General features: G+C 43.4%; 1 protein-coding gene across 2 annotated transcripts; it reads left to right on the plus strand.

The window, feature by feature from the left end:
- The first annotated feature begins 1704 nt into the window (after positions 1 to 1704).
- Positions 1705 to 26891, plus strand: PRDX4 (peroxiredoxin 4). 2 transcript variants are annotated; one of them, XM_056558589.1, is made up of 8 exons: positions 1705 to 1966; positions 6988 to 7105; positions 13062 to 13178; positions 13323 to 13445; positions 19124 to 19254; positions 23828 to 23862; positions 24087 to 24133; positions 26769 to 26890. In XM_056558589.1, the coding sequence occupies exons 1-8, from the start codon at positions 1759 to 1761 to the stop codon at positions 26770 to 26772; spliced, it is 783 nt and encodes a 260-aa protein (XP_056414564.1). In that variant the 5' UTR covers positions 1705 to 1758; the 3' UTR covers positions 26773 to 26890. The 2 variants fall into 2 exon arrangements, with proteins under 2 accessions (XP_056414564.1, XP_056414563.1); XM_056558588.1 differs by lacking the exon at positions 24087 to 24133 and having other exon boundaries at positions 26769 to 26891.
- The last annotated feature ends 849 nt before the right edge of the window (positions 26892 to 27740 follow it).

Raw genomic sequence — 27740 nt, forward strand, 5'->3', positions numbered from 1 at the left:
TGGTTTACAAGACCATCACCAAGCAGCTTGGTGAATCGTTTACAACAGTTGGTGCAATTATTCGCAAATGGGAGAAACACAAAATATCTGTCAAATTCTCTCAGTCAGGGGCTCTGTGGAAGATCTCACCTCATGGAGTTTCAGTGACCATGAGAATGGTGAGGTTAGGTTCATACATCTGAATTTCCGTGCGGGATTTCACTTGGAATGTCTGCTCGGAAATTCTGCTGCAGCAGAGTCCAGTTAAATTCAACGGGATTCTGCTGCTCTGTGCTTATGGCGGAATTTCCGTGCCAGATGTTTCTGGCATGAAAATTCCATTTTCTGTGGAAAGTCCGCACAGAATGCATAGCCGTCTATGAGACGGCGCATTCCTATGCGGTCCTAGCGATGCCAGTCTCTGTGCCGACATTCCATTGTGTGAACATAGCCTAAGGAACCAGCCCAGAACTACACAAGAAGATCGTCAATGATCTCAAGGCAGCTGGGACTATAGTCACCAAGAAAACAATTGGCAACGCAATAAGCCGTGAAGGACTGTAGTCCTGCATCAACCTCATGCGAGTACATCGCATCCAGACTGAACAGTGGCTGGGTCTGTTTTATAGCTATGGCAATAACATACCTGAATTATTAAATGTATTACAAAAAAATTGATTAAAATAACTAAAATCATGACAATATCTGAATTGTGTGTAAGACATTTTCTATTAATTGTATTTGTCTGTGAAAATGCCACAGCAAAGTTTTTCCGAAAGGAGAGAGGCCCCCAATAAACCAAACCCTTCACCTCCGGGCCTAAAGGCACCTGCAAGGTTCCAGGTACAATGTCCCCTTTTGCTGAAGCCACTCAGGGACCGAAAGTGCTCCGGGCGAATGGGCAAAAACCAAGTTGTCACAGAGGAGCCAGTAAAACTGGCTTGGCACGCCTGCCGAAGCAAGGGTGCCCGGGGCATGGCAGGGAGGTGAGGAACCTGATGGGCACACACACCTCCCCTAGACCGGCAGGAGGGACACCCAGAAGGGCTACGGCACCCTGACCAATCCTAGTGACGAAAAGAACACAAAACCTGGACACAGTGACACAAAAATATCCAGATCAAGCCGGATCTATAAAAATTCTATAAAAAGTTCAAATCAATAAAAATTCTATTATTGCAATTGAAAACCTGAATGTGTGAACACACCCTCTCCATATCATTAGTCCGTGGGGTGTTTTCCGAAGCACACTGACACTCTCACATATTTAGACTAGGGTTATGTGGTGGGAAGGTTAGTGACAAGAAAGTTGGCAGAGATTGCAGCATTGTGAAGTCCACACTTGTATTCTTTTCTGCTGACAGTCAGGCCAACAAGATATATTCTATTTTTTTATTAGCTATAAAGCATTTCAATGCAGGCAGTGCAACACTGCAATCATTGGCTGTGAAATGGGTGCCCCTAGTCTAAATAGGGTAACGCCCAGTTGTCAATGTATTCATACATTTCCAAGAGGAATAAAAGAGGAACAACGTGATCCAGCATTGTTATTTTATGTATGTTTATTAAAGCGGACCTGACAGGAGAGCTGACGGGCTGAACGTAGCCTTCTGAGGACTTGTAACTGAATTTCCAGAGAAGGAAATGAGTGATAGATTATGATACGTTCACTATTCAAAAAAAGCCCCGCCCCCGTGCTCTCCCCTCCTCTTATAACCACGCAGCCCCGCCTCCTCCCTCACACTGTCAGTACGTGGCCCTTCCACAGCTCCAGTAAGGATGGAGGCCGCGCTGTCCAGGCCCGCGCTGCTGCTGGTGTTCTGCATTGTCCTGTGCGTGCATGCAGCAGAAGATAAAGAGCAGGCTCGGCCTGGCAGAGCAAGTCAGGACGGAGAGTGTCACTTCTACGCTGGAGGGCAGGTGTACCCCGGGGAGGCCACCCGTGTGCCAGTGTCCGACCACTCCCTGCATCTCAGCAAAGCAAAAAGTGGGTGCTCGGTGTAGAGAAGGGGAGCCCTGCCAGTGCTGTGCTCTGTACTGTACTATACAGTATCGTGTACTGTACTATACTGTATTGTGGTTCTGGACTAGTACTATACTGTGTTGTGTACTGTACTAATATTGTGCTGTGTACTTTACTAATGTACTAGTACTATACTGTTATCTGTAATATACTATATTATGGTACTGTACTAATACTGTGCCTATGCTAACTATACTATATTTCTGTGCTATTATGTGTACTGTATTAATATTGTACTGTGTAGTTTGCTTATGTACTGTACTAGTATTATACTGCATTATCTGTACTGTACTAATACTGTGCCTATGCTAACTATATTGTTTACTGTACTAATGTCCCTGTGTAGTGTACTTATACAGTGACCCCCCCCCCCCCCCCGACCTACGATGGCCCTGACATACGATAATTTCAACATGCGATGGCCTCTCAGAGGCATCAACATACAATGCTTTTGTATGTCTGGGCCATCGCATAAACGGCTATCCGGCAGCGCAGACTGCTTCAGCTGCTGCCGGATAGCCGTTGACGATACTTACCAGTCCTCAGGGCTGCGGAGCGTCCTCTTCGGGATCCCCTGCATCGCCGACCCTCTCCTTTGTCGTCGTGCACGCCGTCCTGTCATCCAATAGGAGCGGCGTGCGTAGTGACGTGATGGCGGCGACGGAGAGCGAGGGTCCCGGGGGACGCAGAGATGTCCGGAGCGTCGGGGACACCCCAGGGATGTGGCGAGAGCGATGGAAGGCGACATCCAGGGCAGCGGTGACGGTCCGGAGCGGAAGGGACAGGTGAGTATAACTTCCTATACTTTACATTGCACGGATCCCTCAACATACATTGGTTTCAACAAATGATGGTTCATTTGGAACGGATTACCATCGTATGTTGAGGGACCACTATACTGTACTATACCACGCTCTGTGTACCAGTGGTCTCTAAACTGTGGACTGCCATCTGTTTGCCAAACTACAACTCCCAGCATGCCCAGACAGCCGTGGCTGTCCGGGCATGCTGGGAGTTATTTTGCAACAGCTGAAAGTCCACAGTTTGGAGACCACTGTACTAAGGGGAGATTTATCAAAATCTGTCCAGAGGAAAAGATGCGGAGTTGCACATAGCAACCAGATCGCGTTTTTCATAGGCCTTTGAAAAATTAAGTGATCTGGTTGCTATGGACATCTCTTTCTCTGCACAGGTTTTGATAAATCTCCCCCGTATATGTGCGCTGTGCTTCTATTGGTCTAGATCAGTGTTTCTCAAGCATGGTCCTCAAGACCCCCCCCCAACAGGTCCTGTTTTCAGGACTTCCTTAGTCTTTCACAGGTGATGTAATTATGGTCAGGGAATTAGCCATCACCACAGTTATATCTAGGGTGCGCAGACTTCAATCTGCTTGCCTGCCGCCACTTCTTTCTTGGCGCCAGGAGTTGCTGGTAGGGCCACCTCAGGGGCTAGAAGCAGACGTGTGTACCTGTGCGGGGCACGTCTGCTTCCAGCAGCCACTGCAGCAGTGTCCCTATATGTGGCCAGAGGAAGGTGCAGAGCGACCGAAGCCACAAACTTGGATGACTGACCATTTAGGGTTGATGCACGTGGTTCTGGCTTGCGGTTGCATTCCTCCTTCTATACAATCCTTATGGCTTAGATCAGGTTAAATGTACGTACAAAGACTTTTTTTTACCTTTTGGATCAGTCTCTAGGCCAGTGGTCTTCCACCTGCGGACCTCCAGATGTTGCAAAACTACAACTCCCAGTATGCCCGGACAGCCAACGGCTGTCCGGGCATGCTGGGAGTTGTAGTTTTGCAACATCTGGAGGTCCGCAGGTGGAAGACCACTGCTCTAATCTATGCCCTTTTCCGGTGGTAGGGAATAAGGTTGTGGATTAAGCTGATAAGTCAATCATGCTATTCCTGTATTAGGGCTGTGGTGTTCCTAAACCAAAGGTGGTGGTGTTTGTTTAGCTGGAGAGTTACATTGCTGTTGACATTGATCTGTAGCGAAGGACACGTAATGCAAAACGGTAGCTTGAAGGTAAAACAGCTGCTGGTGTTCACTGCTCATTTGTTTTATATGGTTGTACGCATGTGTAATAGAACTGCATCCTTCACGTCTACACAGTTGTAATGTGTAATAGGGGCAAAAGTTTCTGTAACTTTTTTCACATTAGGTTTCCGCACAGCTACAATACACCCATGTGCAGCTCTACTGTGCCTAAAAGTTTGCTTAATGTACATGGTTTGTGTGATCAGTTTATGCATGAGACCTTTTTGTGTTTAAAATCTTTCGCTATTGTTAAAGGGGTAGTCCGGTGGAAATTATTATTTTTTTTTTTTCACATCAGCTGGCCCCAGTAAGTTAAACAGATTTGTAAATTACTTCTGTTAAAAAATCTTAAAGGTGTAGTCCGGTAATGGAAAAACGTGTGCTCTATCCTAAGGGTAGGGGAAAAGGATCAGATCGCGGCGGCGGGGGGGGGGGGGGGGGGGGTCAGACTGCCGGGACTCCCTGTGATCTCCCATACAGGGACACACCAGTCAGATAATGTGTCGACCAGTGCACGAAGCGGCGGCTGACACGACCCCTCGATACAGTGCTATGGCAGAGCCGGAGATTGCTGAAGGCAGCGCCGCGGCTCTCCCATAGAGTTGTATTGAGGGGGCGTGTCAGCTGCTGCTTTGTGGGGTGGTCTACATGCCCCCTTCCTGCAGATTGCCAGTGTTCCAGCGGTCTGACCCCCAAACTCCCCCACGATCTGAAACTTATCCCATATCCTTAGTTTTCCAGTCCTGAAATACTCCTTTTAATCCTTCCAGTACTTATCAGCTGCTGTGTACAGAGGAAGTTGAGTTGTTCTTTTCTGTCTGACCACGGTGCTCTCTGCTGACACCTGTGTCTGTGCCAGGAACTGTCCAGAGTACAAACAAATCCATCATAGCAAACCTCTCCTAAGGACTGTTCCTGATGCTGTGGTCAGAATGAAAAGAACATAACTTCCTCTGTAGTATACAGTACTGAAGGATTAAGTGTTTATTTATTAATTTATTTTTTGTAGAAGTAATTTACAAATCTTTAACTTTTTTGAGCCAGTTGATATTTAAAAAAGTTTGCCACCAGATTACCCCTTTAAAATCTGCTTGCTGCCTGTGTACCAGACTACAATTTCCCTTTGCTTATTTATCCGTTGTAGCAAACAGGAGTTTGAGGATTATTTTTTTCCTCTGGTTTACGTAGAATGTCACCCTTCTGTGGAGATTTCTGCACTGAACATGTGAAGTTCTGACCTCAGGAACTTGCCCAACTGAATACAGACTCTGGTGTTAGTCAAAGTGGGCCTGCACTCGCTGATACAAAGTACCGATACTTAAAAAAAAAATAAAAAAATAGTCACAGGGGGGTGTTTACAGTAATTAAGAAAAATAGAAACTTTTTTTTAATGCTATTTAAACTTTTTGACTCCCCACAGGACACTGTACTGCCTGTTACCTAGCTTTCCCAGTCCCATGGTGGGACAGGGAGATTACCAGCATTTTGGACGTACTTTTTTCTCTCGCCCTATTTGGGCACTCACCCTTTAAATACCGACCTTCCTGCTAGGATCGGGGAATTTTTATACATCCGGTCGAATGTCTGGGCTGTACTTCAAAGCACACATCCACTTTTGTGTCAAGGTCCACTTTTTTTTTTTTTTGTCCACTAGGATTTGTTCAGGATGCAGTCCCTTCTTGCTGTCCCCCCTGCTGGTCCAGGGGAGGTGTGTGGCCATCAGGTTCCTCACCTCCCTGCCTATCCTGGCAGGGATGCCAACTGGCTTTAACTGTTCCTCGATGGACATCTAGGTTACACCTAGGTGGAAGCCAGGAGCACTCTTGGTCCCTTAGTAGCTTCAGCGAAAAGGGACATTGGAGGAAATTTATCAAACCTGTCCAGAAAAAAAGTTGCCCATAGCAACCAATCAGATTGCTTCTTTCATTTTTGTGAAAAATTTTGAAAATACGGTCTGAGGCGCTGCGCACAAATGTGGTCACAAATGGGAAGACTCGAGCTAGCACAGGACAATAAATATTTTTATTTGAAACAATGGATGACACGTTTCGGCACACTGAGTGCCTTCCTCAGGTCCAAACATACAGTGCAAATTCTGGGGTGGATCAGATGCAAGATTGCACTTGTGGGGTTCCTGTGTTGAGCAGTGCTGGCGTGGGTCTCAAGGTTCCAGTCCCGGTCAGAGTGCAGCAGCCATTACCTACTAAAACCATACCCCCACCAGTCCACTGCAAGCGTTGGTCCCAGGAATCCTGGGAGTAAGGTTTGCCATCCGATCTGATGAGTATATCTTTTAGGTGTGGTGGAGGGTCACACTATCGGTATAGGTAAATTAACGGAGCACCCTCTGTTTTCTTTTTACCTCTTTTCCTACGTATTCTTTAATTTTTAAGACCTCTGAAAAAGGAAAGAGATTGGTTGCTATGGGCAACTCAGCATTTTTTTCCCCCTCTGGACAGGTTTTGATAAATCTCTCCCATTGTACCTGGACCCTTGCAGGTGCCTTTTGGCCTGGAGGTGAAAAGATTGGTTTGTTGGCCACTTCTCTCTTCTCGGAGAAGGGACCGATCCTCGTGCTGTGTTTTTTTTTTTTTTTTTACTTTTGCACTTTACTTGCAAATGGGTGGTTTGAGCACAATCCTTTTGGCATGTCAAGTTGTTGATTGCACTGGGTTTCACTCCTGAGACTTGATGCGATCAGGAGTTATTAGCGTGGGAAGCAGATGGCATTGTGCTGCCTTCCCTGGGCTGGTCGAGAGATCTGTTTATTTGTATGTAGAGATACCTGCTGGTCAAGAGATCCATAGATATCATCTACAAACAGGAAAAGCACTTTATCTGATGAGTCTATATTTAGGTTACAAAAAATTTTAGAAGATTGATATAAAGATACTAACTACTGTGAGTTATTTAATTTAATTTTTTATTTTTTTTTCTGTTTAGTTTCCAAGCCAGCTCCATACTGGGAAGGAACGGCAGTCATAAATGGAGAATTCAAAGAGCTAAAACTTACAGATTACAAAGGAAAATATTTAGTTTTCTTCTTCTATCCTCTTGATTTGTAAGTATGTTTGGTGGATCTGTATTTAACATGTTGGGGATGAAGGGTGTACCTGTACTCCCTGGTCCCATTCCCTGGGTTTGAAGCTTGCTCACGAGCTGAGCACGCTTCAAACCTGGTGGGTCCCACTATGATCAGCAGCCAGGATGCAGGGTTAATGCCGGGCATCACCGATCGGGCCGATGCCCGGCACTAACCCTTTAGACACTGCAGTCAAAGTTGATTGCGGTGTCCTAAAGTAAAAGTATCCCGATCAGCTGAGAGGACGACGGTAGGGCCCTTACCTACCTCATTGCTGTCCGATCGGTGATCTGCTGCTCCCAACCTTGTGGGGGCTAAAAAAACAAAGTTTATAAAAGTTTAAATCACCCCCCCCCGCCCCCAATTTTTTAAAATAGTAAAATAAAAATCATATGTGGTACCGCCGCGTACAAAAACTCATAAAATATAAGGGTAGTTAAATGGCACGGTCAATGGCATACACGTAAAACAATGCCAAAGTCCAAAATTGGGCATTTTTGGTCACTTCATATACCATAAAAATTTTTATAAAAAGTGATCAAAAAGTCCCATCAAAACAAATGGTACCGATAAAAACTACAGGCCATGGTGCAAAAATGAGCCCTCATGTAGCCCGTATGCGGAAAAATAAGTTACAGGGGTCAGAAGATGACTATTTTAAACGCACTAATTTTGGTGCATGTAGTTGTAATTTTTTTTTTTTAACCCCTTCCCGCAGAATGTCATATATAAACGCCGGGTTGTGCAGTGCGTTCGCGCATCCCGGCGTTTATAAATGACATTCAGTTAATCCGGCGATGCGCAGCATCGCACGGGTTAACTGGCAGAAGTCCCGCTGTTTCCAGCAGGGGACAACTTCTGCTTCACCCCCAGGACCATCCATTGATTGTCCTGGTCAGCGATCACTGTGATTGGTCCCTGTGGACCAATCACAGTGATCTGGGGTGAAAGTTCAGATCCCCCGCACTGCCCGCCCCTGGAAGTCAGGCAGAACGGGGGACGATGGCTGCGGGGGCTCGCGGGGACCTGCAGCATAGGGGGGGGAACACGAGGGGACCGGCAGCCTTACCAGATCCAGCGGCGGGACCGAGGAGCAGCGCGGGACCGGCCACGAGGACGAGCAGCGACGGGTAAGTATGTGGTCCTCAGAGGCAGCAGTGAAGAGTCTGAAAACTACAACTCCCAGACAGCCTTTGGCTGTCTGGGCATGCTGGGAGTTGTAGTTTTGCAACAACTGGAGACACTGGTTGGGAAACATTGTTTCTAACTCAGTGTTTCCTAACCTGTGTGCCTCCAGCTGTTGCAAAACTATAACTCCAAGCATGCACTAACAGACCATGCATGCTGGGAGTTGTAGTTTTGCAACATCTGGAGGGCCCCAGTTTGGAGACCATTGTATAATGGTCTCCAATCTGTGCTCTTCCAGCTGTTGCAAAACTACAACTCCCAGTATGCACTGACTGTCCAGGCATGCTGGAAGTTTTAGTTCAGCAACATCTGGCCCTTCAGATGTTGCCGAACTACAACTCCCAGCATGCCCTTCAGCTGTCTGGGCATGCTGGGAGTTGTAGTTTTGCAACAACTGGAGACACACTGGTTGGGAAACATTGTCTGTTTCTAACTGTGTTTCCTAACCTGTGTGCCTCCGGCTGTTGCAAAACTATAACTCCAAGCATGCACTAACAGACCATGCATGCTGGGAGTTGTGGTTTTGCAACAGCTGGTGCACCCCCCCCCCCTGTGAATGTACAGGGTACATTCACATGGGCGAGGCTTTTACAGTGGGTTTCTCGCATCTTGAGATGCAGCAAATTTTGCGCTGGGAAACTCGCTGTAATCCCCCACCCATGTGACTGTACCCTAAAAACACTACACTAACACAAAATAAAATAAAAAGTTAAAAACACTACATATACACATACCCCTACACAGCCCCCCTCCCCCAATAAGAATGTCCGGTACGCCACTGTTTCCAAAGCAGAGCCTCCAGCTGTTGAAAAACAACTCCCAGTATTGCCGGACTGCCGTTGACTGTCCAAGCATGCTGGGAGTTTTGCAACAGCTGGAGGCACCCTGTTTGGGAATCACTGGCGTAGAATACCCCTATGTCCACCCCTATGCAAATCCCTAATTTAGGCCTCAAATGCGCACGGCGCGCTCACTTTGGAGCCCTGTCGTATTTCAAGGCAACAGTTTAGGGCGACATATGGGGTATCGCTGTACTCGGGAGAAATTGCGTTACAAGGTTTTTTTTGTTTTTCTTCTTTAACCCTTCATGAAAAGGAAATGTTGGGGTCTACACCAGAATGTTAGTGTAAAAAAATTAAATTTTTTACACTAACATGCTGATGTTGCCCTAAACTTTACATTTTCACAAGAGGTAAAAGGGGGAAAAAAGCCCCCCAAAATTTGTAACGCAATTTCTCCCGACTACAGAGATACCCCATATGTGAGCGCAAAGTGCTCTGGGGGCGCACAACAAGGCCCAGAAGGGAGAGTGCACCATGTACATTTGAGGTGATTTGCACAGGGGTGGCTGATTGTTACAGCGGTTTTGACAAACGCAAAAAAAAAAAAAAAACACATGTGACCCCATTTCGGAAACGACACCCCTCACGGAATGTAATGAGGGGTGCAGTGAGAATTTACCCCCCACAGGTGTCTGACGGATCTTTGGAACAGTGGTCCGTGAAAATGAAAACTTGTACAGCCCACTGTTCCAAAGATCTGTCAGACACCAGTGGGGGGCAAATGCTCACTGTATCCCTTGTTACGTTCCTCAAGGGGTCTCGTTTCCAAAATGGTATGCCATGTGTTTTTTTTTTTTGCTGTTCTGGCACCATAGGGGCTTCCTAAATGCGATATGCCCCCCGAGCAAAATTTGCTCTCAAAAAGCCAAATATGACTCCTTCTATTCTGAGCATTGTAGTTCGCCCATAGTGCACTTCAGGTCAACTTATGGGGTACCTCCATACTCAGAAGAGAAGGGGTTACAAATATTGGGGGGTATTTCCTGCTATTAACCCTTGGAAAAATGTGAAATTTGGGGGGAAACACACATTTTTGTGAAAAAAAAAAAAAAATTTTTTACATATGCAAAAGTCGTGAAACACCTGTGGGGTATTAAGGCTCACTTTATTCCTTGTTATGTTCCTCAAGGGGTCTAGTTTCCAAAATGGTATGCCATGTGAGGGTTTTTGCTGTTCTGGCACCATAGGAGCTTCCTAAATGCAACATGCCCCCCAAAAACCATTTCAGAAAAACGTACTCTCCAAAATCCCCTTATCGCTCTTTCCCTTCTGAGCCCTCTAATGCGCCCGCCGAACAATTTACATAGACATATGAGGTATGTGCTTACTCAAGAGAAATTGGGCTACAAATATAAGTATACATTTTCTCCTTTTACCCCTTGTAAAAATTCAAAAATTGGGTCTACAAGAACATGCGAGTGTAAAAAATGAAGATTGTGAATTTTCTCCTTCACTTTGCTTCTATTCCTGTGAAACACCTAAAGGGTTAAAATGATGACTGAATGTCATTTTGAATACTTTAGGGGGAGCAGTTTTTATAATGGGGTCTTTTGTGGGGTATTTCTAATATGAAGACCCTTCAAATACACTTCAAACCTGAACTGGTCCCTGAAAAATAGTGAGTTTGAAAATTTTGTGAAAAATTGGAAAATTGCTGCTGAACTTTGAAGCCCTCTGGTGTCTTCCAAAAGTAAAAACTCGTCACTTTTATGATGCAGACATAAAGTAGACATATTGTATATGTGAATACATTTTTTTTTTATTTGTAATATACATTTTCCTTACAAGCAGAGAGCTTCAAAGTTAGAAAAATGCAAAATTTTCTAATTTTTTATCAAATTTTAGGATTTTTCACAAGGAAAGGATGCAAGTTACCACAAAAATGTACCACCATGTTAAAGTAGAATATGTCACGAAAAAACAAACTCGGAATCAGAATGATAACTAAAAGCATTCCAGAGTTATTAATGTTTAAAGTGACAGTGGTCAGATGTGCACAAAACGCTCTGGTCCTTAAGGCCAAAATGGGCTTGATCCTGAAGGGGTTAAGTAGTAAAAAAAAAAAAAAAATACAAAAATTGGGTATCTTTGTAACCGTTTGGACCAATAGAATAAAGATAAGGTGTCATTTTTACCGAAAAGTGCCCTGCGTAGAAACGGAAGCCCCCAAAATTACAAAATGGCATCTTTTTTAATTTAACCCCTCAAAGTTTTTTTTTTTTTTTTTGTTTCACCGCAGATTGTTATAAAATAAGTGTCATTACAAAGTACAATTGGCGATGCAAAAAAGCCCTTATATGGGTCTTGGGTGCAAAATTGAAAGCGTTAAGATTTTTAGAAGGAGAGGAGAAAAAAACGATTGGCAAAAAACGGAAATTGGCCTCATCCTTAAGGTCAGAATGGGCTTGGTCCCCAAGGGGTTAAAGAGGACCAATCGGGCCCCTGGTGCCTTACACATAGCACTAAAAACAACTTTGAATGGCATATGTATGTGACAGATGTTGTCTGGAAGGAGTCGATGTGGTGGCTCAATCTGCCGAGCTTGATTGACCATCTGAAAGCTCTGGTCTACTCGAAGGCGGACCAGAGAAGACCCTGTAAGGGCAGCCAGAGGCAGGTAAGGAGACCCCTGCCATCTTGGCTGATCTGCTTCCTGCGGTCGTGCATTGCTGCAAATGTCGTGATCAATATTGATCATGGTATTTCAGGGGTTATTGGCAGACATGGGCACTATTTCTGAGGTCCCTATTACCGTCGGGTCCGTGGCTGCTGATAGCAGCTGAGACCTGCTGTGCATGATGCAAGCACAGCTCCTGTGCTCGCTTCATGTACAGGATGTAAATGTAAATCTTGGTATGTTAAGTACAAGACACCAGGACATACACTTTAACCCCTTAACAGAGGAGGTAAATGTATGTCCTTTTCAGAAACCTTTTATATGATGTAGATAATAACATGTATATTTGCAATATAAATTGGATAAATAATGTGTATATTTTTGGTTGAAAAAAAAATCCTGGCTTGTCCCTGCAGCTGTCTGTGTCTCTGTGCAGTGACAAAATACAGGAAGGGTGGGCGGACAAGAAGGGCTCTGTGCACTGAGGCAGTCTATGCTCCTGGCTCACACAGCAGGCTAGGAGCCTGCACAAAACCCTGCTTGTCCTGCCCACACACAGGCAATAGCAGCAGGGACAGCATTTTTCACCCAAAAAATTCAAGTTTTTTAACCAACATATATTACAAATATATAAATGTTTATCTACTTTTATATAAAGAAAACGAAAGGTACACTTTAATTCATTACTATGCCAGGGCTTTGTGTTAGCCTGTAAAAAAAAAAAAAAAAAAAAAAAAAAAAATAAAAAAGTTAACCCCTTCCCCTTATTACCCCAGTACCCACCAGCAACAGGAGTACTAGGAAGAACCTGGTACTGGTAGACTTGGAGGGACAAAAAGATGCTCCTGGTCTGGGGTGGTGGCAGACTGGCATTATGAAGCTGACAATAGCCCAAATGTCCATTGCCACTCTTGTAATGCCAGACTGACTGTGAGGCTTGCATCAGGCTGGGTATTGAAAAGTATGAGGTTCCCCCCTCTTTCTCTAAACCAGCCAGATAAAAACCAAACAGTTGCAGTCTAGCATTACCAGTGTGGCAAGGGCCATTTATTTCGGACATTGCCAGTCTGCCACTTAACAATTTTACTTAACAAAAAACACTCAAATAGAGCAAAATAAAACAATACTTGCGCTGTAGATTTAGTCAACAAAAACCATTCAGATGACTAAACTATAAAACAAAAATGCATTTTAGTTATACTACAACTAAATTGAAATTTGCCATAAAAATTTTATGCTTTTACAGTTGTACAAATGTTTTTCTCAACCTCTATTTCTTTCTTCCTAGCACATTTGTTTGCCCAACTGAAATTATTGCCTTTGGGGACCGCATAGAAGAATTTAGATCAATCAATACTGAAGTTGTAGCCTGCTCTGTGGACTCCCAGTTTACACACTTGGCATGGTTTGTTTCTTTGTTTGTTGCTTGGGATTTTTTTTTTTGTGTGTGTGGTTAACCTAGACACAACATTAAAATTTAGAGACTATTATTAGTTGCATAATAACATAATGCTTATAGACTGTTTTGTTTTTTCTTGTAATATCACAGGATTAATACACCACGGAAGCAAGGTGGGCTTGGGCCGATGAAAATTCCTCTTCTTTCTGACTTGACTCATCAGATTTCAAAAGACTATGGTGTATACTTGGAGGACCAAGGTCACACACTCAGGTTTGTGTGCACAATTCTGAATGAGCATAATTATGCAAAAAAAAATTTGTTGCATTTGTTAACCTGTTGGGGACCACGGGCGTATGGATACGCCCTTGCGTCCTGGTACTTAAGGACCAAGGGCGTACCTGTACGCCCGTGGAAATTTTGATCCCCGCCGCTAGCCGGATGGGGATCGGAACGGGATGCCTGCTGAAATTATTCAGCAGGCATCCCTTGCAAATGGGGGGGGGGGTGGGGGGGGGGGGAAGTGGGGGTGGTGTCCTCAGATCAGTGATTCCGGGCTCATCATCAGATGACCCGATAGCTCGGAAAATAGGGATTATCGGAGGTACCACCTTCTCCTATCCCCTGCGATTAGCCGATCAGGACTGATTGGCCTATCGCAGGGGCGGGGTTGAACGTTCATTTCCCCAGCTCTGCCCGCCCCTGGATGCGGGGGAAGATGGTGGCGATGTGTGGGGATGCGGTGGGGACATGCACTGGCGGCTGACAGGAGGCACAGGCAAGTGGAGGCAGCGGCGGCGGTTTCCCAGATACAGCAGTGAAGATTGCTGTAAAGTGATCTTCACTGCTGTATCTAGGAGTTTCAAAACTACAACTCCCAGCATGCCCAGACAGCCTTTGGCTGTCTGGGTATGCTGGGAGTTGTAGTATTGCAACATCTGGAGGGCTACAGTTTGGAGACCACTGTCCTTCATTGCTGTAAAGTGATCTTCACTGCTGTATCTAGGAGTTTCAAAACTTCAACTCTAAGCATGCCCAGACTGCCCAGGCATGCTGGGAGTTGTAGTTCGGCAACATCTGAAGGGCCAGATGTTGCAAAACTACAATTCTCCGCATGCCCAGACTGTCCAGGCCCGCTGGGAGTTGTAGTTCTGTAACATCTTGCCCTTCAGATGTTGCAGAACTAAAAGTCCAAGCATGCTTGGACAGTCTCGGCATTCTGGGAGTTGTAGTATTGAAACAACTGGAGGCCCACTGGTTTTGAAACCTTGTTTGTTTCCTAACTCGTGTTTCCCAACCCATGTGTCTCCTGCTGTTGCAAAACTATAACTACCAGCATGCACTGATAGACCATGCATTCTGGGAGTTGTAGTTTTGCAACAGCTGGAGGCACAGGAGTTGGGAAACACTAAGTTAGGAAAAAGACAGTACTGCAGTGTTTCCGCACCAGTCTGTTACCTAACTCAGTGTTTCCCAATCCCAACCAGTGTGCCCCCAGCTGTTGCATAACTACAACTCCCAGCATGCATGGTCTGGGAGTTGTAGTTTTTACATTCACATGGGCGGGGGTTTACAGCAAACTTTTCCAAAACGGAGCCTCCAGCTGTTGCAAAATAACATCTCCCAGTATTGCTTAACCATTGACTGTCCAGGCATGTGGTGAGTTTTGCAACAGCTGGAGGCAACCTGTTTAGGGAAAACTGACGTACAGTATTTTTCATGGAGGAGGCAAATGAACTGCTTGCATCCAGGTACACCCCTATAAAAAAAATCCCTAATTTTGGCCTCAAATGCGCATGGTGCTCTCACTTCAGAGCCCTGTCTTATTTCAAGGCAACAGTTTAGGGCCACATATGGGTTATTTCCGTAATCGGGAGAAATTGCGCTACAAATTTTGGGGGGCTTTTACCCCTTATGAAAAGGTAAAGTTGGGGTCTACACCAGCCTGTTGGTGAAAACATTTTACATTTTTTTACACTAACATGCTGGTGTTGCCCCATACTTTTCATTTTCATAAGAGGTAAAAGGAAATAAAGACCCACAACATTTGTAACACAGTTTCTCCCAAGTAGGGAAATACCCCATTTGTGGGCGTAAAATGCTCTGCGGGCGCACAACAAGGCTCAGGAGTGAGAGCATAATGTACATTAGAGGCCTAAACTGGTAATTTGCACAGGGGTGGCAGCTAGTTACAGCAGTTCTGACATAAACACAAAAAAAAATACCCACATGTGACCCCATTATGGAAACTACTCGCGGAACGTAACAAGGGGTATAGTGAGCCTTAACTCCCCACAGGTGACTGACAGATTTTTTGAAACAGTGGTCTGTGAAAATGAAAAATTACATTTTTCATTTGCACAGCCCACTGTTCCAAAGATCTGTCAAATGCCAGTGGGGTGTAAATGCTCACTGCACCCCTTGTTGCATTCAATGAGAGGTGTAGTTTCCCAAAAATGGCGTGTTTTTTTGTTATTTATTTTATTTATTTTTGCTGTTCAGGCACCATGGGGGCTTCCTAAATGTGACTTGCCCCGCAAAAACCATTTCAGCTAAATTTTCTTTCCAAAAGCCCATAGTAGAATGTCAAGAAAAAAACAACAATCTCTGAATCAAATTCATAAGTACAAGCATCCCAGAGTTATTAATGCTTAGTGACAGAATTGGTCAGAATTGCAAAAAAATGCTCTGGTCCTTAGGGTCAAAATGGGCTCTGTCCCCAAGAAGTTAAACTTTGACATGCTTGTGTTTTTTTTTTTTCTCCTACAGGATTTAGGGGGCGATTTAGCAAAACTTGTGCAAAGGAAAAGTTGCCCATAGCAACCAATTTGATTGCTTCTTTCATTTTGCAGAGGCCTTGTTAATTTTTGTTTTCAGGCTTGCATTGAGGGGGCGGAGTGACGTCACACGGGGGCGGAGCCGTGACATCCCCATGATCGCAAGTAATCAGACCCGGAGCGAGCACGCACCGAGGGCTGATTATAACTGGGTGCGACGTGGAAGATCACGGGGGTCCCCAGCAGTGGGACCCTTGTGATCAGGCATCTTATCCCCTTTGGATAGGGGTTAAGATGTCTTAGTTCCGGAGTACCCCTTTAACTAAAACTGTCTTATCTTACATAGTGGTATCTGCAGATTCTTTTTGTTTGACTTCTGGCACATTGGATTTGTAAATGCCCTGTCAATTTTAGAAAGTCTTTGTCTGTTATTTCTTTACTGTTTGTTCCAATAGACCAATTTGTCAACTTGACCAAAGTTTTGTCATTGTGAACAAAAGAAATCAGTGTTTGTACCAAAAGTTTATCCACTAAAGCAAACTGGAGGGAATTTGGAATAGTAATGAAGATTTGTCACACAGAAAATACAAGATCATGCACAGCCATTAACCTTACATGGAAATGTTCAGGTTCTCCATTCAAACATTTTCCTCAAGCAGGATTTATTTTCTGGACAATTACCAGTAGCAACCACCAGGTTTGACATGACTGGAAATGTCAGATCTCGGACAGTGAAATTATACTGTAAAATTTAAGTATACCCTCTAGGGATCGACCAATATCTGTTTTTTTAGGGCCGATGCCGATAATCAGTGGAGGTTAGGGCCGATAGCCGGTAACTTATACCGATATTCGCTTTAAATCAAGGCGCTTTAAATCAATGCACTGCAGTGGTTTTTGCGGTTCCATAGACCACCGCCGCCGCCACCCGCTTCTCTCCCCCTGCCTGTCCGGGGGTCCTGAGTCCTATCACCGCCACTCCCGCACCGCTCCCCCCACCGCCGCATCGCTCCGCGCCGCGTCCCCTACCGCCGCGTTTTATAATTACCTGGGCCCGGGGTCCACTCCACATCTGGCTCCGGTGGCGTCCTCCTGAGCTGTCAATGTGCGCACTGACGATGACGTCACGTCGCACACGTCACGTCACTTGTCATTACGCACAGTGTAACGCAGGACGCAGCAGGATCCAGAAGTAGCGTGGGCCCCTGGAACAGGTAATTATAAAACCGGGGATGGGGGAGGCAATGGGGGCGGTGCGGTGGGGGGGTGCGACGCGGTGCAGCGGGTCGGGGGGGGGGGGTGGCGGTCGCGGTGTGAGGGGGCGGGGCATTATCAGCAAGGTAATTGCCGATACCGATAATGTCCAAAATCGTGATTATCGGCCGATAAGATCTGCCAAACCGATAATCGGTCGATCCCTAATACCCTCAAATCATAACACACTGAAGAGGGAGGACCTAAAGATGATTGGTACTACCTATCATGCTTTTTGTTTCACCTTAGCAGATGCCAGAGATATGCAAATAAAAAATCTACAAAGATAGTAAATGTCTTCAAATTCTAAACATGATAGCAAATCTGTCTTCACGTCTTAAACATGATGATAAATCTGACCTGTATTCTCCCATAGAAATTGTATAGTAGTACTCTGTGGTGCATGGGCTACAGTGTAGGTTCTCAATGAAAACTTGATTTGCACACTGTGGGTGCATTCACACGTACATATTTTCTGCTGTAGCAGATTTTGCTACCCATCAAAGTCAATGGGCAGCGAAATCTGCATAAATACTCACTTGTGAACGCACCCTATAGGGGAGATTGATCAGGAGCAGTTGCCCATAGTAACCACTTAGATTCCAACACCTTTTTTAAAAGTGAAGAAATCTAATTGGTTGCTGCGGGCAACTGCTCCACTGTTACTCTGCATAAGTTTTGATTCTCCCCTAGTTGGTGAGAGGTTTATTAAAAGGAAATCTCTAACTTTAGGGGAATAAGTAGCTGATCGTGGGGGGTCTGACCGCTGGGACCCCCTGTGATCACCGGAACGGGACCCAGCACTCAGTGAGGAGCACATGCACCATTCATTTCTATGCGAGCGCTGAAAATAACCTTAGTACAGCTCTTGTGCTATCTATACTTATGCCATATCCAGCTACTTATCCCCTAACCTATTTTCACCGGTGTACTCCTATTTTCCTCCGGAGTACAGAACTGTAGTGAACTCCTCTATCAGACCTGATTAGACTGTGCTAAGGTTTACATGGGTGCTAAGGTGTAAATTAAGTCTGCTTTCTTTTAGGAACAGTGCCACACCAGTCCATAGGGTGTTTTACTGTATCTAAGTTCTATTAAAATGGATGGGTCTGAAGAGCAATACACACACTATTTGTGATACAGCAGAGAAAATAAATGTATTAAAACTGGTGCAAGGTTAAAGTAGAGCCATGGTCCATAACAGTCACATTCCAGATTTTCAGTGGCGTGTTTGCAAATAAAAAACAATTGTTTGCTTTTGGCAAATCCTTCACCTCTCTAAATCTTCCCCACCGTGTTTAAAAAAAGGTGGCCATGCTTGTCTTAATGGTGTATTCACACGCACAGTATCCTGCCCAGATTTTATGCGCATGATTTTATGCTGCAGATTCCAGTGTAAACTAAATGACTGAACGCAGCTTTAAATCCTGCGCATCAAATCTGCGCAGAATACTGTACGTGTGAATAGACCCTTAAGGAGGTTGTACAGGGTATTCCAGCCACTTAAAACTTACCTATTTTTGCCTATGTTCTAGGAACTTGTTGTAAAGCATATTGTAGCCATAACCTGGCTCCCCACCACTGTGGGTTGCGTTCGCTGCATACACTGATTCCGGACCTCAAAACAGTTTCCTGGTGATTTAAGGGTTCACCAGAAACATATTGGTCCGGTATTGTACTCTGTATCATATTTCATATAAAGCATATTGTTAAAAGCAGCCCTCATATTAATGTGCAAAAAAATTAAATAAAAATTACCATCAGAAAATTGAAACAGATTAGGAAGTGTGGTGGTATCTGGCCTATTAAGGCTAAAACACTGTACTGAAACACTTAAGTTAAACAAAAGTGTAGACCATACATTCTCTTTAATAAAAATGTAAGACTTTTGAGTGTAGTTTTTTTTTTCTGATATTACAGAGGGCTTTTTATAATCGATGACAAGGGGGTTCTACGTCAGATTACGATGAATGACCTTCCTGTTGGAAGATCTGTGGATGAAACGCTTCGTCTTGTTCAAGCATTCCAATATACAGACAAGCATGGGGAAGGTAAGAATGTTTTATCCATATATGGGTATGTATGTTAGAAATTGACTGTAATAAGTGTTTGTAGTCAGTGTTGGGTGATCTTCCACTGTTGGCTTTGCAGGTATATAGTCAGTTTATTGGTGAATACTGCAGGGAAACAAAAAGCTTTATTTATTTTTATTTATGGAGTTTATTATTATTTTTTTTGACTCTTAAATTTATGTTAGAGAGCCATAGTCTCAACAAGCTCCCCAAAAACTGCGAAGGGAAAAACACCAAGTGGCTTTGGAGTTTCCTAATTCCCGATTTACTTTCAGCCAACATCTGGCCACAGCGCCTTCACTGCAAAAGCAGTGCCGCAAATGTGGCTCTTTTTCTTTTTTTGGATGTATTTTCTATAAAAAAAAAAGTGGAAACCTAGCCTTACAGAGTTCTATTTAAAATAAGTGGGTTGTCTATGTAATGCATGGACATCCTAGGTCTTCCAGAGAGTATCTTTGAAGCTGCTTTGTACGGTTAGGGCTATTGGTCACAATTGTATGCTTCTAGTTAGGACCTCTAGAGGAGACTGTCTTATAACAGTTGAGAATTTAAAGCATAATTCCACTGTTTTGTTTACAACTATAGTGCAGCACATAGCTGTTTTTGAAATTCATATTGTAAATACCTTTTCTGAAGGGCTTTTTTTTAAATTTTTTTTCCCTGGTCACAGCAAATCATTACACACGCTGTGTGCCAGAGCCTCCCCCTGGTCTCCTAGGAAATCCCACCTAGAGTAAAACAGCCATTACATTAAAAAAATATATTTTTGGTGGCAAAATTGGAAGAAAAAGAACACCATTTTGTAACTTTTGGGGACTTCCAATTCTACGCAGTGCACTTTTTTTGGTAAAAATGACACCATACATTCTGTAGGCCCATACAGTTACAATGATACCCAATTTAGGTTTTCTTTATTTTACTACTTAAAAAAGTAAAAATAAAAAAATAAACTACATGCACCAAAAATAGTATGTTTAAAATTGTCCTCCTGACCCCCTAGAACTTTCATTTTTATTTATTTATTTTTTTGGTATACGGGGTGGTATTAGGGCTAATTTTTTGCGCCGTGATCAAAATTTTTTTATCGGTACAATGATTGTTTTGATCTGACTTTTTTTGATCACTTTTTATATTTTTTTTTAAATTTTTTTTAGGGTATACAAAGTGAACAATAATATGCAATTTTGGACTTTGGAATATTTACGTGTACGCCATTGACCATGCGGTTTAATTAACCTTATATTTTTATAGTTAAGACATTTACGCACGAGGCGATACCACATGTATGTTTTTATATATTTTTTATATGGAATTTATGAAAAGGGAGGTGATTTTAACTTTTTATAAGGCAGGGGTTAATGTGTGTTTTTGAAACTTTTTCTATTTATTGTATACTTTTAGTCCCCTTAGGGGACTTTTAGGAGGAATCATTTGATTCCATGGAACCACATTGATCTGTGTTTTCTGTGCACGATTGATAAAGCCTGGTCTTGCCAGGCTTTCATTCAAAGCACAGCAGCTGACACAGAAACAGAGGTAATCCCTCCGGCTAACTCGGACACCCCCCGCGATCGCGCTGCAGAGTTCTACCCCACTGGACTACCAGGGAGCAGTTAAAGGTACTTTTAGACAACGCTGTCGGCTTTGACAGCGGCGATCTAAAGGGTTAATAGCCGGCAGAGTCGATCGCCGCATGTCTGCTATTAACGCCGGCCCTCAGCTAAAAGAACCAACTGGGGGCCGGCCGGTGTGAAGCGGGCTCGAGTTGGGAGCCCGCCCCATAGCCCATTAATGGCACAAGGACGTGTATAAACCTCCTTGGTCATTAACCAGTTAAATTCATACTATTGCATGTTCTTCTTATCCTTTTAATCCTAAAGGTAAAAGATGCACAATTTATAGTAGGAAGATAGTTACGTATAAGTGTTTACTGCTTAAATCGGGAGGTAAACAAAGATGCAGCAGTGCCCTGTAAGCTCTAAGATAAATGTAAACATTTAATTGTTTAAGCATTTTAAATTGTAGGACTGTTATATTGTAAGTACAAAGTTCCTTGTGTACATTTTTAACTTATTGTAGGAGTACTCCCTCATGACAAAGCAACCTCCTTCAGATGGGTCCCTATGCTAAACATATACCTGTTCAACAGTTATTTATTTATTTTTTGGCCAGGTATATGCATCCTTCGGCACTACCGATGTTTGGCAGCATTTTGACTGTAAGAGTATCATCAGATGTGGCCCAAAGCATCATGATGAAATGTAGTCCAAAATATCTGCAGTGCCGAATGTCTAGGCATTCTAAACAGACCAGGCATTGCAACAAGATTATGAACATTACAAATGTTTAGTATGCAAGGGCTACACAGAGACTTTGGCTGCACTTTGGGAGTGACCACACTGTCTTTCCCTGAATAATTCTGCCTTGTAGGTAATTGAAAAGGGATTGTCGCAAATTGACAATTCCCAGAAATCCAACCAGGATTGTGGGTCACAACATGACAGCATACATTTACACTAACTAGTATTCAGCAGCATGAATTGAGGCCAACTGCAAGAAGGCTGCATCTTAATTACACACAGCCAAAGGCCTGAATACCTCTTTATAGAAGCATATTAAGATTTTAAATATCTATAACTTGCAGGGATAGTGATATGTATAGTTAAGCCCCTTTAACACTATAGAATTATCAGTTTTAAAGATCTGTTTTAATGTTCAGTTAACAAAACCCTTAAATGGTTTTTTGGCCTTTTGGCTAAGATAAAGTTTAGTATCTGTTCTTATCAGTTTCATGCCGGTGGTCTCCACAGCACCGGTTTGGTGTTGGTGGGGATGGGTGCTGCATGGAGGGGACAGGTGTATTGGGGCTGTTTCTGAGGAATCAGCTCGACGGCTGCCCCGATGTGACCGGTTTCCTCCGGGTCTCACTATGAGGCTGAGAGGGTCTAGAGCCGAGGTACTTTAGTGCCTCTGAGAGTAGTGACACTGAGGTGCCAAAAGCTCACTGAGTGGAAGCACTGGCACCATGATCTCTTCACCTTGTGGCACTCACCTCTTGATTCCCCGGCCTTCTGGCTAGGATTAGAGAATTTTTTTTTTTTTTTTTTTATAGATCCGGATGGATGACCGGGAAGTATACTTGCACACATTCACTTTGACACAACATGCAAAGTGACACATTTATTTATTTTTGTCACTGTGTTCAAAGGATTGTAAGGATGCGGTAGCCTTTCTGGGTGTCCCTCCTAGTGGTCTAGGGAAGGTGTGTGGCCATCAGGTTCCTCACCTGCAAAAACCCCAGGTACTCCTGCATGGACAGGGTACCGACCGTTTATGGCTCTGCAGGCAGATACATTGGCTAGGGGGATGGAGATGCCAGGAGCATTTGTGGTCCCTTAGTAGCTTCGGTGAAAAGGGACAGCGAACCTGGAACCTTGCAGGTACCTTTTGGTCCAGAGGATAAGGGTAAGGTTTGTTGGGGGGCCTCTCCTGTCGGAGAAGGGCTTGCGATAGACCGCATCCTTTGTGCATGTTTTTTTTAGTGTAACATGTTTGCACTTTTTCTTGCACTTTGGGTGATTCGAGAGCACGTTTCTCGGCTATTGGAAAAATAAATAACCCTAAAAAACGGACATTAAACGGCTGTTATTTTTGTGACTGGAGTAAGAACAGAAGAAATGGTGCATGCACTATTTCTTCTGTTACTCCAGTCACAAAATAACATCCGTTATTAATAACTGGCCATGACGGGTTAAAACAGATAATGTAAAAATCCCATAGACTTCAATGGGATTTTGTAACAGCTGTTTAACGTCAGTTTTTAAGGGTTTTGTTAACGGAAAATTAAAACGGATCTTTAAAACGAATAATTATATAGTGTGAAAGGGGCCTTGCCAGTTAGAACAACACTTTGTGAAGAAATGTATCTGTAGGCAGGCTGGGCCTTGTGGTACCACAGCTGTCACTGCCTTTAGGGTTTTGTGCTTGTCTCCCCCTCCCAATTCCGGTGCGGAAGAGCAGGTCCTCAAAGGATGTAAAGGAAAACTGACACCTTGTTCACCCACAATACACCCAATAAACAGGGTTATAGAGAGTGTGTGTGTGTGTGTACTTGATTAAAAACTCACTCCGATCAGTGGTCTGGTTCAGAGATCCAGGCTGTATACGTACACCATTGCTAATATATCCCTTCCTCATATGCGCACAAGGTGGACAAGCATAGGAGAGAAGAGGACTGAGGCAGGGAAGCTCTGCATACCAGCTCCCTCTTAAAATTGCTAATCCCCTGGTGCAATGGAGATGTACTCAGCATGGATCTCAGGAATCGGACCACTGATCTGAGTTAAACTTATCAATTAGGTTCACCCGCACTATTACTCAGTTTTTGTTGGGTTTATTGTGGGTGAACTGTGTAGTCCAGCCAATAGGGTACGCATTGGAGGGAGGTTGAGGACAATAAAATCTCTTTAAATCTCCATATTGCCAGAATAATCATTTTCAAGACAACAAAATGTGATTTTTTTTTTTTTTTTTTTTTTTTTTTTTTTTCTAGTTTGTCCTGCTGGGTGGAAGCCTGGTAGTGAGACGGTAAGTGCATAACTTCTCTCAAATCCGACGTAAATTATCACAATTATATTAGAATTGCAGCATATCCAGAATAAAAGCAGTTTGAAGATTTTAGCTTCAGGACCTTTCTACCTAGAATCTGTCAAATGCTTTGCTAGCCACTCTACTAGGCCTTGATCTGTATGTTTGCATACAATAGCCTTTATAAATTCTGTCTTAGTGCCACCTTTATTTGGTTAACTTAGATCAGACCTGATGATGCTATGAAAGCTTGGTGGCCAAGACAGGAACTGTAAGTAGACTTACACAGAATGTCTTAAGTACCCCTGTAACATACACTGTACTGGTATACCATTTCTTTTTAAATGTCATCAGAAAATGACATATTGTTAAAAACAAAATTGGTTAACATAAAAACCTGATTTAAATTATTTTTTTATTTTTAGATCTGTATTTTATAATCCTCAAATCTTCCAGTTTGGCCACTAGGCCCAAAACTATGCAGAGACTTCCTGTTCTGTACAAATCATTTCCCAGTAATGCCTATTTCACAGAACAGACAGGACAGACAAGATGGATACACACTAACTTTTGCTCAGAGAACCCCCCCCCTTTGATATGCCATAAAGCAGATCAATATATGCTGTTAAAAACAGCTCAAGCAAGATGAGTTACCTTGACAGATTCCCTTTAGCTCCTGCTGAGCTTTGCTATGTAGATGGACATAGTAAAAAAATGTATCTGCAGATTAGATTTTATTACTGGGATGTGAACAGAACTTCAAACTTGCCTGAATTTGGACCATGAATTATGCAGACAATTGTAATGTGTGATTTAAATGTATACTAGTTCAAACCAGACCAGATGTGTTCACAAGTAGACAAATTTGGTCTATTAAAGCCTATGGCCATGGTGCAATGTATATAAAAAAAAAATCTTGCTAAAATTTTTTAGACTTACAGTACCTACAAGGTTTACTGTAATCGATCATTATAGAAAAGGATAATCTGAGTTATACTGTACATTGAGGTTTCCATGTACATGCTGTAGGGAATAGATGCCTCTAAGTTGGGTGCCTATGGGTTCATTTTTTGTATATGTTAGGATCTTATACAACTCATGAACTAAGTCAGTTTCCATGCAGATTTTTTCCATATGGTGTGGATGAAATTTGGTAAAATTGTCATCCACTTTGCTGTGCAATATTCTACTAGCAAGATCAAGATGTAATATTCTGCAGTGCAAATGCCCTGTGTAAATAAAACTCTAACCTGCAGCAGCTGTACAATACCCCTCCCTCCCCTTTTGCACAAGTCCACAGGGATGTTTAAGGTGGAACTTCGGTGGAAATAGAATGTTTTCAAATCAGCTGATGCCAGAAAATTAAACATTACATGTAAAAATAAACAAAGTGAACCCTTAAAGGGGTACTCCACCCCTGGCATCTTATCCCCTATCCAAAGGATAGGGGATAAGATGTTAGATTGCTGCGGTCCCGCGTCTGGGGACCCCGGGGATCGCCGCTGCGGCACCCCGCCATCATTACTGCACAGAGCGAGTTCGCTCTGTGCGTAATGACGGGCGATACAGGGGCCGGAGCAGCGTGACGTCATGGCTCCGCCCCTCAGGACATCACGGCCCGTCCCCTTAATGCATGTCTATGGCAGGGGGCATGACGACCGCCACGCCCCCTTCCCATAGACTTGTATTGACGGGGGGCGGGCTGTGACTTCACGAGGGGCGTAGCCGTGACGTAACTATGCTCCGGCCCCTGTATTGCCGTCATTACGTGCAGAGCGATCTCGCTCTGCGCAGTAATGATAGCGGGGTGCTGCAGCAGCGATCCCTGGGGTCCCCAGCAGCGGGACCCCGGCGATCTGACATCTTATCCCCTATCCTTTGGATAGGGGATAAGAGGTCTAGGGGCGGAGTACCCCTTTAAGTAGATCCAGCAAGGAGAAGTAAAAGCCTTTCCTTTATATTGGTCATTCATTTTCAATCTACTTGTGGCAACATGTAAAAGGTTGCTGCAAATTTGTCCAGGTTTCTGTCCTCCCTACTTGTGGCCTTAAAGGGGAACTCTGGTGGAATTGTTTTTATTTTTTTTTTCAAATCAACTGGTGCCAGAAAGTTAGATTTGTAAATTACTTCTATATAAAAATCTTAACCCTTTTAGTACTTAGCAGCTGCTGTATACTACAGATGTACTACAGATACATTTTGTGAAGTTCTTTCCAGTCTGACAGCAGTGCTCTGGTGACACCTCTGTCTGTGTCAGGAACTGTCCATATTAGAAACAAATCCCCATAGAAAACCTCTCCTGCTCTGGACAGTTTCTGACACGGACAGAGGTGTCAGCAGAGAGCATTGTTGTCAGACTGGAAGAAAATTCACAAATTTCTCTGTAGTATTACAGCAGCTGCTAAGTACTAGAAGGGTTAAGATTTTTAAAAAGTAGTTTCCGAATGTTTAATTTTCTTGCACCAGTTGATTTTAAAAACATTTTTTTTCCACCCGAGTAGGGACAAGTAGGGAGAAGTGAAACCTGGACAAATTTGCAGCAAACCTTTTTACGAGTTGCCACAAGTGGATTGAAAATGAATGACCAATATAAAGGAAAGGCTTCTCCTCATTGCTGGATCTACTTAAGGATTCACCTTTTTATTTTTACATGTAATATTATTTATAATTCCAGTGTAGCACTTTTTGACCCAGAGATTAGTGTATATAAAAAGGTGTATTTAATCTTCTTCAATCCACTTGTTGCTTTTGTGTTAAAAAAACAAAACTCATAGAAGCGCCTGATTCTAAACTAGAAGTTTGTGTTCTGCACCAATTTGTTATATTATGAGGAATACTTGAGTAAATCTGAGCTTGTGCTACTTTACCCATGATCTCTTTTTTTTTTTTTTCCTTTTCTTTTATAGATAATTCCTGACCCAGCTGGAAAACTTAAATATTTTGACAAGCAACACTGATTTTGGTAGTGTTTAAATATGCATATGGATCAGTACTTGTTAAAGCTGGTTGATAACATTCATTAAAATTCTATGAATTTTGTTACTATTGCTTGTCTTTGCCTTTTTGTAAATGGCCAAGAAAATATTACTTAAACAGACAAATTAGGCCATGTCCGGCAACCCTCGGTGTACATGTACACAATGTATGTAATGTAATGGCATGGTCCCATTGTAGTGCACACAAGACTTTCTCCAATAATCAGCTATTTTTTTTAAACATATTTTTATTCAGAATTTTCAAAGTTTATAAACATGCATACAGGGCATACCCTGTGAAATAATGAGTAGTATAGAGGTAGTAACCATATACAACAAAATTATATAACGATACAGTACTGCCCATTAATTGAGTAACCCGCATCCCTCCCCCCACCCACAACCCAAGCCATAATCAAAACGCCAGCCGGCGAAAACCATTCAGGAGATCATCATCAAACTGTAGGTGAGATCCCCTCGCATCGAATACCCAGAAGCCAATAAGTAAATATAGATTAACATTAAATCGAAGCCTACCCAACGAGCCGGATATGGATCTGGTAAGATACCAGGTCGTATCTGTAAATGGTTGCATCAAGGAAATCACATCAAGGAAGTGATCTAGTGTCAGATATTTCTTTACTTGCGCTAGAACATCCATAGGCGAAGGCATATGAGCCGTCAACCAATGATTAAAGAGACACCGCTTAGCCACCAGCAGAATCGTGTGGTGCAACGTCAGAGACATCACCCGGTGGTATGTGTAGGACTATAAGCGAAGGAGTCAGAGGTAATGCGACTTTCAGTTTCCTATCTAACAGCGTGAAGAGAGCGGTCCAGAAGTCACGAGTCCTAGGGCAGGTAACTAATCCGTGTAATAAGTCAGTATAGGGGGCATTAGTT

This window comes from Hyla sarda, chromosome 2, assembly GCF_029499605.1.
Source record: "Hyla sarda isolate aHylSar1 chromosome 2, aHylSar1.hap1, whole genome shotgun sequence".
NCBI classification, from domain to species: domain Eukaryota; kingdom Metazoa; phylum Chordata; class Amphibia; order Anura; family Hylidae; genus Hyla; species Hyla sarda.

Bases quoted from the DNA above. Each gene is read 5' to 3' on its own strand.
- PRDX4 (XM_056558588.1), top strand. From the start codon at position 1,759: ATGGAGGCCGCGCTGTCCAGGCCCGCGCTGCTGCTGGTGTTCTGCATT. The intron at 13,179-13,322 runs GTTTGTTTCTTT...GTAATATCACAG, and splicing joins CAGTTTACACACTTGGCATG to GATTAATACACCACGGAAGC. The intron at 23,863-26,768 runs GTAAGTGCATAA...TTTCTTTTATAG, and splicing joins GGAAGCCTGGTAGTGAGACG to ATAATTCCTGACCCAGCTGG.